The 10,565-nt window shown below is 36.8% G+C and overlaps 1 protein-coding gene across 4 annotated transcripts in view; it reads left to right on the top strand.

The window, feature by feature from the left end:
* Positions 1–9,510, top strand: part of LARP4 (La ribonucleoprotein domain family, member 4) — a 44,187-nt gene extending 34,677 nt beyond the window's left edge. For 2 of the 4 annotated variants that reach the window (XM_006900240.1, XM_006900238.1), the window contains 5 exons: positions 1,061–1,109; positions 4,817–4,975; positions 8,027–8,151; positions 8,244–8,409; positions 9,172–9,510. In XM_006900240.1, the coding sequence (XP_006900302.1) occupies positions 1,061–1,109; positions 4,817–4,975; positions 8,027–8,151; positions 8,244–8,409; positions 9,172–9,510 (838 nt within the window). Of the gene's footprint in view, positions 1–19; positions 407–1,060; positions 1,110–4,816; positions 4,976–8,026; positions 8,152–8,243; positions 8,410–9,171 lie in introns of all 4 variants that reach the window. The other 2 variants (XM_006900237.1, XM_006900239.1) reach the window with 2 other exon arrangements.
* Positions 9,511–10,565: the final 1,055 nt, after the last annotated feature.

Here is a 10,565-nt window from a genome sequence, read left to right as displayed (position 1 = left end):
AACAATATTCTGTCTATAGTCTTGTGCCTCAGTCTTGGTCTCCAAATCCTGCACCTTACTTTGAAACACCACTAGCTCCTTTCCCTAATGGTTTTGTGAATAGCTTTAATTCACCTGGATCTTATAAAACAAATGCTGCTGCTGCTGCTGCTGCTACTACTATGACTATGAGTCGACCATTCCCCAAAAATCACGTGAAGCCTCATTTTAGGTCTTCCAGTGGTTCAGAACACTCAGCAGACGGCTCTGTATCATTGGGGGATGGACCATTAAATAGATCTAATTCGAGAAACTTTCCAGCTGAACGACATAACCTAACAGTAACAGGACATCAGGAGCAAACTTACCTTCCAAGAGAGACTCCCACTTTGCAGATGGAACAGAATGGAGACAATGGTAGAGGCAGGTAAGGAAATATGGTTACATAAAAATTCTTTAACAGTAGTAATAACATCATCCTGAGTGTTGGGAGACCATAATCTGGTGGTATTTTGATTTTGCGTCTTAGTTATTTGTACATTGTTTGCATAGCATAGGTTTATGCTGTCATGTTAAGATCTAGAGTACGTCCATGGATTGTGGCTCATAATCAAAAGTTTATAAAAATATTCCTAAATTCTTTACAATTCACTGAAGATAGGACCGTTTAGAAGAGATAGCCTTATCGTTTAATTTCTTCCATCATCTCAACTATGGGGATGAGATTATATATTGTGTACCTTGCCAAAACAAAAAGCTAGAATTGAATACTCTTCTAGGGTTACAGGATTGCTCTTAATAAAAATTGACCTAGTTAGTTATTGGTGGTGATTACAGATTATTAGCTTAGGGTACCCTATGAAGAAGTGACATAGTTACTTATTGGTTTTGGTTATAGGTTCCCTTTGTCTTTTAATAATACTGGAAGAATAACTGCCTGAGATTAAAAGTGTGAACACTTTAATTGCAAAGGGTGATAATTTATTTGGAGGCTTGGATTGAGAGGGGTATATATTTGAAGAAACTTAAAATTGTTCCCTTCCACTTTTTTTTTTAAAATAAACTCTTGTTTTTATAAAAGGAAAACTGTCTCCCGAGGTCGAAGACGACGAGAAGATGACAGAATCACTGTAAGTATTTTTACCTTTAATTTCATTTCCTCAGGCTTTTTTCCTTCTTTTAGTTGAGATTGTAATACATGTTTACAAAGAACTTGGATTTCCATTTATTTGTTGTTGTACTTTTTCCTCCCTGCATACCACGTTCCCTCCCCGCCAAGTTCACGTTTCTCTTTGTGGTTTACTATGAGATTGGCTTTATAGTCTGTCTTCCCTTAATACTGGGTATTTTTTTTTAAGTTTTTATTTTTATTGAATATAGTAGTTTGGGCAGAATATTAAATGATCCAACAAGTATTAAAAGAAGATGGGAAGAGTATACAGAGTCATTATACCAGAAGGAATTGGCAGACACAGAAGAATTTCATGAAGCAATGTATGAGCAAGAGCCTGTGGTGATGAAGGAAGAAGTTCAAGCTGCTCTGAAAGAATTGGCAGAAAACAAGGCCCCAGGAGTTGATGGCATACCAATTAACATATTTCAACAAGCAGACCTTGCAATGGATGTGCTCACCTAGTTGTGTCAAGAAATCTGGAGGACAACCACCTGGTCTGCTGACTGGAAAAGATCTCTATTTGTTCCCATTCCAAAGAAAGGTGATTTGACAGAGTGCAGAAATTACTGAACAATATCGTTAATATCACATGCAAGTTAGATTCTGCTGAAGATTATCCAAAAACAACTGGAACAGCACATCAGCAGAGAACTTCCAGAAGTGTCGGTTGGGTTTAGGAGAGGCCACAGTACTAGGGATATTATAGTTAATGATAGGTGGATCTTGGCTGAAAGCAAGGAGTACCAGAGAATGTCTTACTATGTTTTGTTGACTATGCAAAGGCATTTGATGGTGTAGGTCACAATAAACTATGGCTAACTCTGAGAAGAATGGGAATCCCAGAATACTTGATTATGCTTATGTGAAACCTATACTTGGACCAGGAGGCAGTTGTCAGAACAGAGCAAGGAAATATTGCATGGTTCAAAATTGGGAAAGGTGAACGCCAAGGATGTGTCCTATCTCCATATCTTTTCAATCTATATGCGGAACAGATTATCCAGGAGTCTGGGCTCTATGAGGAGAGATATGGCATCAGGAATGGAGGTAGACTCATGAACAGTCTGTGTTATACAAATGACACAACCCTGCTTGCTGAAACTGAGGAGGACCTGAAGCATTTGCTGCAGAAAATCAAGGACTGCAGCCTGATATATGAATTAAAGCGCAACACCAAGAAAACAAAGATTCTCACCACTGGGCCTATTGGCAGCATCATGATGGATGGTGAAGAGATTGAGATTGTCAGCAGCTTCATTTTGCTTGACTCTACAATGAACACTCTTGGTGCTGGCAGCTAGGAAATTAAAAGACTAATTGCATTGGGAAAGTCTACTGTCAGTGACCTTTCCAAAGTACTGAAGAGCAGCTATGTCAGTCTGGAGACTTAAGGTGCGCCTGCTACAGACCATGGTCTTTGCAATTACTTGCTATGCATCAGAAAGCTGGACAGTGAGTAGGATGATAGAAGGAGAGTTGATGGCTTTGAGCTGTGGTGCTGGAAAAGTGTATTGAATATACCATGGACTGCTAGAAGAACAAATAAGTTTGTTCTGGAGAAGGTGAAGCTAGGCTACTCCTTGGATGCAAGGATTCTGAAGCTTCATCTGACATACTTTGGACATATTGCAAAGTAGAATCAGTCTTTGGAGAGGGACGTCATGCTTGGAAGTGGAGGGACAGTGGAAGACCCTCGATTGGTTTGATTTACTGGCGTAATGGGGGTAGGTGTAAAAGTGACAGTAAGACTGGCACAGGATAAAGCAGGGTTCAGGGTTGTTGTTGTACGTAGGGTTGCTATGAGTCACAGGTGACTCAAGTGCACATAACAACAACAACCACACTAACAACATAGTAGTAGTTTTGTGAAGGTAGAGTACAGAGTTGACCATAAAATCCCAAAATGTCTACCATAATCACTACCCACCACCCATTCTCAAGCACACACAAGTTTACTAAAATTAATTGAATAGTTCATATATTTGCAGAGTTTAAAAGTATTTAATAAAGTTTTCAAAATGTCTTTAAACTTGCTGTAATACCAGTGTAATATGCTCACTTTTTATAATTTAATCCTATATTCATTTTAAAAGAACAAATTTACTGCTGTTACTCTGTTCATGGTTGTTAATTAAATATCATCTTTTCCTATTACCATGAATACAGTGATAAACCTCATAAAACCAGCATTTCCCATGTTTTCAATTATATCTGAAGGAGATTTCCACAACTGGGATTAAATAAGCAGAAAGAAAGCTTTCTGTTGTCAACTCAGTTCCAACTGCTAGCAAAGCTAGGACTTTGTAAAGCTATCATCTATTCAGAAGCAGATTGCCTCATCTTTTTCCCACAGAGCAACTGATAGATTCAGACTACCATTCTTTTGTTTAATAGCTGAACTCATGATCATTGGTCACCAGAACTCCTTAGAAATGGGATTTCTTTTTTTTTTGGTTTTTTTTTTAGAAATGGGATTTCTTGATCACAATTTGTTGTTGCTTTCTATAAAAATTATGTCTTAATTACTACTCTCATGAGTAATAATTAAGAAAATTTCTTTGTAGCAATGAATGAATGGAAATCCAAAATCTCTGTAAATGCTCATTAAAATTATTTTTAAAAATTTCTTAAATGTCAGATATATAGCCTGGAGGAACAGAACAACTTTGTGCTAAAAAATCAGATTATTGGACATATTGTTTGAAATATCCGAAAGAAATATAAGTGGTGATGACCAATAGATAAATCAATAGCATGGTTTCATGTAAAAGGCTGTACTGAATACTGAATTCAGAAATTTTTGACAGATTTACTAAGTTGTGCATCCACAATAAAAATGCTTGATCAGAATATTGCTGTCATCACTATTAGCTCAAATACTATTTTAATAACTAACTTTAAATAGTGGTTATTACCCAGCAGAGTATGGAAAGTCAAAAGAGTAACAACCAAATAGAAAAGACCACAAAATATCAAAATTTTAAGTGTACAGGGAAGAGCACATGACTCTCATATTTGAGAAAACCAGTAGAAAAAAAATCCTGAAAGCTTAAGGGAGGAATGAGTTCCCAAAAGAAAATTACTAGCATGCCAAAGAGAGAGCAGGGTAGAGTTTCACATTTTGCATTGTGGCAGACATTGACAAAGCAGTTTTAGTGGGTATTGAATACAGAAAAGGAAAGAGAAGAGCCACAAGTGATACATACAGTGGATGGAATGTATATGGTAGAATGAATGAAAAGGGGGTAATTTTCAAATGTTAGAAAATGGGGGAAGGACACTTTTTTCTCTTGAAACTATGGAAGGGGAAAAATAATGGAAAATTAGGTACGATGATTTTTTTTCCTTTTCTAATGGAAAGGAGTTTCACAAACTTAGATAGCAAAGAGTAGTGGAAATTGATTCAAAAGTTTATTTATGGTTAAGGAGTGTGTCAAGGAAGCAAGAGAAGGGGAGCTGACTACAGATAAGTAGGATTAATAAAGAACAATGACTATTCAATTGAGATGAAAGGCTAGGACTATTAGTGGGATAATCTTGTATATTTTGTGTATGGAGGGGTTTTTTTCTTTTTGCTTGTTTTCTTAAAGCCTTATGCTACTATGATAAAGAATTCAAGAATGAGCTAAGTGTATGACAAGTTTTGTGGTGTGTGTCTTTTAGAGACCCCCTCCAACAGCTGAAGCAAAGGCTCCAACACCAAAGTTTGACCTGTTAGCCTCAAATTTTCCTCCTTTACCTGGAAGTTCATCAAAGACACTGGGTGAACTCTCTTTGGAGAGCAGGATGTCTGATATCGTTAAAGGTGTCTACAAAGAAAAGGTAAACACAGATGTCTTTGATATGGTTTTCTCTCCTCTCTCAACTCATTGACAAAGAATTGATTCTGACTTTTCTACTTTTGGAGCTCTGGTGGCCTTGTGGTAAAGAGCTGCACTGCCATCCTGAAGGTACACAGTTTGAATCTACCAGCTGCTCTGTGGGGAATAGATGAGCATTCTCCTTCCTTGAAGTTTACTGCCGCTGAAAACCCACCGGAGGGTCAGCTATGGGTCAGTTACAACTCAACAGTACATAATAATAACTGACCCCTTTTGACAGGGTAGAACAGTACAAAGCATAATTGTAAGCCACTGGATGTGTTTAAACTGTTAACCTTTAGGTTGGTAGACTCTGTAAATAGCCTAGGCAAAAGGATTAAGTTACTCAAAGGCAAGATTAAATGTTCTGGGGTTCCCATTATACTGTTACGATGCATGTAGTCAAATGCCTTTGCATAGTCAGTAAAACACAAATGTACATTGTTTTGGTATTCTCTGCTTTTAGCTAGGATCCATTTGACATCAGCAGTGATATCACTAATATTACATCATCTCCTAAATCCATCTTGTCAGGTAGCTCTCGGTCGCTGTACTTGTTGTTTCTGCTGTTTTTGGATGATCTTCCATAGTATTTAGCTTGCATGTGGTATTAATGATAACTCTTTCAGAATTTCCACATTCTGTTGGATTACCTTTCTTGGGAATGGGAACATACAGGAAATCTCTTCTGGTCAGTTGGCCAGATAGTAGTCTTCCAAATTGGTTTAGCACAGATTCATGAGCACACCCAGGGTTGCATCTGTTAAACTGTATCAGGTGATAAAACATCGATTCCTGGGGCCTTATTTTTTGCTGGTGCTTCAGTGCAGCTTGAACCTCTTCCTTTCTTACCATTGACTCTTGTTCATATGGTACTTCTTGAAATTTTCCATTTTAAAAATTTTGGTACATTTACTCTACTGTACATTTGGTACATTTACTATAGTCTTTCCGTCTTGTTTTGATACTTTCTAGATCATTCAAGATTTTGCCCATAACATTTCTCAGTATTGCAGTTCAAGGTTTGAATTTGTATTTCAGTTCTTTCACCTTGAGAAATGCTGTGTTCTTCCTTTATTTTCTCACTAGAAACATATCATGTCTTATTATTGTATACCAGTGATTCAAAACAGACCCATAGCTGGACTCTACAGTGCAATTTTCATAAGCATGTTAATCACTTCGGTGATTTCCCATCTTTTTTTTTAGAAGCAGCTATTGAATTCGAACCATGTACCTTTATATTGGCAGTTCAGTCCCTTACCATAAATAATTGTAAATACAAAATTTAATCATTCTATCTCCAGCTTAATTTCTGTCCCCAAGTCTATATTTTCCAACTACTGTTCCTTCTTCACTGTTTCCTACTTTTGCATTCTAGTCATTAACGCGTCCTGATTGTATGTTTGATCAATTTCAGACTATAAAATTTGGTGAAAATTTTCAGTTTCTTCCTTTTTGGTATTAGGTGTGGTATATTCAAGCATATACTTGAATAATAGTAACAAACAAGTCTTCCTTGTATGCATATGATTATTATCCTGTCACTCATAACACTGTATTTCAGGATATAACTCGAAATTGACTTTTTGAGTATGAATGCAACACCATTCTTTCATTTCCTGCATAGTATACCATATGATTATCTGATTCAAAGTGACCATAGCTGGCCCATTGCATCTTACTAATGCCTGATATGTCAATATTCATGTGTTCCATTTCACTTTTAACAATTCCCAGTTTTCCAACATTCAAGCTATATACATTCCATGTACCAGTTGTTAAACAATGTTTATTATTCATCTTCCTCATTTCAACTGACTTCCAATCTGGGCTCTACTACTATACTACTACAACTATCCTCTTTGCTTAATGTTCATAAGGTTTTCAGAAACTTTTTATTTAGGAAGTAGATGGCCCATCCTGCTTCCTAGTCTGTCTTATTCAGGGAGCTCCACCAGAACCCTTCCATGATGGGAAAAGCCTTTCAGAATTTGACACGCCAGTGGCAAAGATTTCAGTATCACAGTAACCACAAGTAATTGAGGTACAGCATACTGACAGACAAGTGCTACACCACTTAGAACAGTGTTCTCTCCAAACACAATCAAGAGCAGGTTGAGGGCCCAGCCAATTTTTAAATATAAGTCCTACCCACCACATCCTTTTTGCCCACACAAGAGGTTTCCCACCCAAGCTTATTGTAAATGAAATTAGATACAGTTAATCAGCTTAAACGCCCAAACATTTTACCTTCAGCTTTCAAGTAAATCACAAACAGCCACCAGGATCCAACTTGGCCAGACTAAAGAATAAAAAGGGAAGAATTCACTCTGTATCTCAAGCTGAAAGAACTGAAAAACAAATTTAAGTCCCATGTCACAATGTTGAAAGATAGTATGGGCAGTATATTGAATCACCCAGAAAGCATCAAAAGAAGAGGGAGGGAATACACCGCTTCATTGTACCAGAAAGGATTGACACTGAAGAATTTCAGGAAATACCATATGAACAGAAGCCAATGGTAATGAAAGGGGAAGTGGAAGCTACATTGAAGGCATTGGCAAAAAATAAGTCTCCCAGAATGTATTAAAAATTATTTTTTTATAACTCTTAAGTATTCAACTGTTTACATTTCATATTTTCTTTTGTTATTTGATGAACATTTGAGTTGTTTCTACTTACTCAATCAAGGTTTAAGATCTACTTACTCAATCAAGGTTTAAGAGTGAATAGTGTGCCACAGTTCAATAGAAAATTCTGTGTAGTCACTGATTTTTCAGTTAGTGGGCTGTGTCATCATTGGTCCTTTTCTTCTCCAGTGTAGTTAACTGAGGTAGTAAAACCTCTGAAGACCTGCTCAAGGCTTGGTTATGAGTGGGTCCTGACTTGATGGTTCATGGCAGCAATACCAATGATTAATTATGTTGAGCATGTTTTCCTGTGTTAATTGGCCATTTGCCCATCTTCTGTCTGTTGAGATAAAATTTTGAACTATGTTTTTTACTTTAAGGATAATGAAGAGTTGAGAGTTAGTTGCCCAGTGGCTACAGAGGATGAACAGGCTCACTGCAGCTCTACTCAGCATCTCAGTATGAGCTCAAGTCCTCCTGTTACTGCGGAACTTCCTACATTAAGGTATAAGATTCTATATAGAAAATTTTGAATAGTAAGATTACTTTTTCATTTGATGTATTGTTGAACTGCTCTTCTGTATTTTATCCCCTTAGCACAACCGAGCAAGAAAAGAATATACCAGAGGAACCCACTATTCAGAAGGATAGCCTCAACCAGACGACTTTACCACTTTCTTCCCCAACTAGTATAAAGCCATCAAGGACAGATACTGCTTCACCAAGTGATAGTATAAATGCAACCCTAGCTGTGGCCCTACAGGTAATAGGACAAATTTGTATGAAGAGGGAGAGGGATGAGATACTAAATTAAGACAATGCGAGATTTCTTTCCTCCTCACATAACTATTTAGGCCACTTTCAAATGAATTTGCTGTAATAAACTGGAGCGGCCTACATCAGGAGCTAAGAGAGTACGTAGTCAGTGTGAATGGAAAAAGGTTAACAGAGTTGGAGAAGTTGTGAAGGAGTATTCTTTTTTTTTTTTAATTGATTTTTTTCTGATCATATAGTTAAGTTGAATTTTGGAATAGTGTAAAGAGGCATGGCCTTGAAATTCTTTCTGTTAAAGAAACGCAAAACTCCATTTCCATTGAGTCAGAACTGGCCCTCTGGCAGTTTCCCAAAGAAATCACACAGAAGATGACCTATCTTTCTCCCTCGGAGCTACTGATAGATTAAAAATGTGTGGGAAATAACACTTAAGATCTTTTCGTTCAGTGATACAATTAGTAGAATTTCAGTATAACCCTTTTCTATAGGTTACGACTATAAAATATTGTCAATACCATCTATAGGTTGTTGTTTAGTGCTTGTTGAGCAAATTAAATGTGATAAAAGATAAATTATTAAGACTTTTCTTATTTCTAGCATATGCAATTTAAAGATTTAAGGCATTTTATTAACATTTATAACAGAATGCCAATGCCTTTTCCTAAGACAATAACTTATTAACATACTTTTTGTACTTTATTCTTCACAGAAAATATACATAAAGTAACTCTATTTTTCAATTATTTCAAAGGAACCTCGAAAGTTAAGCTATGCTGAAGTGTGCCAGAAGCCCCCTAAAGAGCCATCTCCAGTTCTTGTGCAACCACTACGGGAACTTCGCTCCAACGTTGTGTCTCCCACCAAAAATGAAGAGACTGAAACTCCTGAAAAGTCTGTTGAGAAACCACATGATAAGCCAGAAGCAAGGGCTAGTAAGGATTATTCTGGCTTTCGAGGCAACACAGTTCCCAGGGGAGCAGCTGGAAAAATCAGGGAACAGAGACGCCAGTTTGGCCATAGGGCTATACCTCAGGGAGTGACTCGACGTAACGGCAAAGAGCAATATGTGCCACCCAGATCACCAAAGTAAAAAATGTACAAACAAACAAAAACTATTCAAAACCTCTCTCTTCCCATTAAACTTGAGCCATGGCTGTATTGAACTGTTCTGGAGGGGAGGGAGTAGCCAAGAAGAGAACAGGAGGAGAGTAAGTCCTTAAATCTTCATGGATTTTGGTTTTGTGAGCAGTAGAATCCCAAAATTCATCTCTAAAGTGATTTTAAAATGCTGGATGATTCCAATCAGTATAAATATATATATATATATATACACACACACACACACACACACACATATATGCATATATAAGATATAATTTTCTATTTTTGTTTCTGATTTTAATTTGCAGATATTTTTCTGCCTGGAATCAATTTTGAGGGTTCAGATTTAGCTGGGGGAAAAAGAATACACATCCTTCAGCATAGGAGATGAGGGAGTGAGAGAAAATATTTTTTGAAGAAGCATTTCTGTAAAATTAGAAATTACCTTTTTTAAACCTATTTAAAGTTTGGCTTGGAAAATGCCATCTTTGCCTATATGACCTTGTGTTGCAAAGCAGATTATTGGCTTGAGTGCCTGTTGTGGGTGTGAGTGTGTACAAGAGTGATTGAAGCCAAATCTGTTGTCATGTTAGTCAATGATTTGAAAACTGAATGTAATACTTGAGTAGAATTTTTTCCAGTTTGAAATGTAGCCTGTCTCTTTTTATTTTTACTAATATTTCATTCAACAAAGCTGTTAAGCTGATTGTACTTGGAAATGTGACTACCATCCAGTTTAATGCTCAAAGATAAATTGAGGGTTATGCAAAAAAATTTTAAAAATTTCTTTTTAAGCCTCAGTGAATAGGTCAAATGGACTTCAGAGGTTTAAACAACTGCTCTGTGAAATGTTTTTGCCCTTTTTAGGAAGGGGAACATGTTTTCGCTTGTTAATTCACTTGTAACTGAGTACTTTTAACTGCCCACTTCAAAAGCAAAATAACCAACCACCTGCAGAATTGTATTTTCTTTATACTGTGACCAATCTAGTCATATAACAACTGTTCAAAACATCTGAATTTAACTTTGGAGTTCTTTACTCTT

This window comes from Elephantulus edwardii, unplaced genomic scaffold, assembly GCF_000299155.1.
Source record: "Elephantulus edwardii isolate Elephantulus edwardi_28Jun2011 unplaced genomic scaffold, EleEdw1.0 scaffold00278, whole genome shotgun sequence".
Lineage (NCBI taxonomy): Eukaryota > Metazoa > Chordata > Mammalia > Macroscelidea > Macroscelididae > Elephantulus > Elephantulus edwardii.
This window is presented reverse-complemented; position numbering and strand designations above follow the sequence as displayed.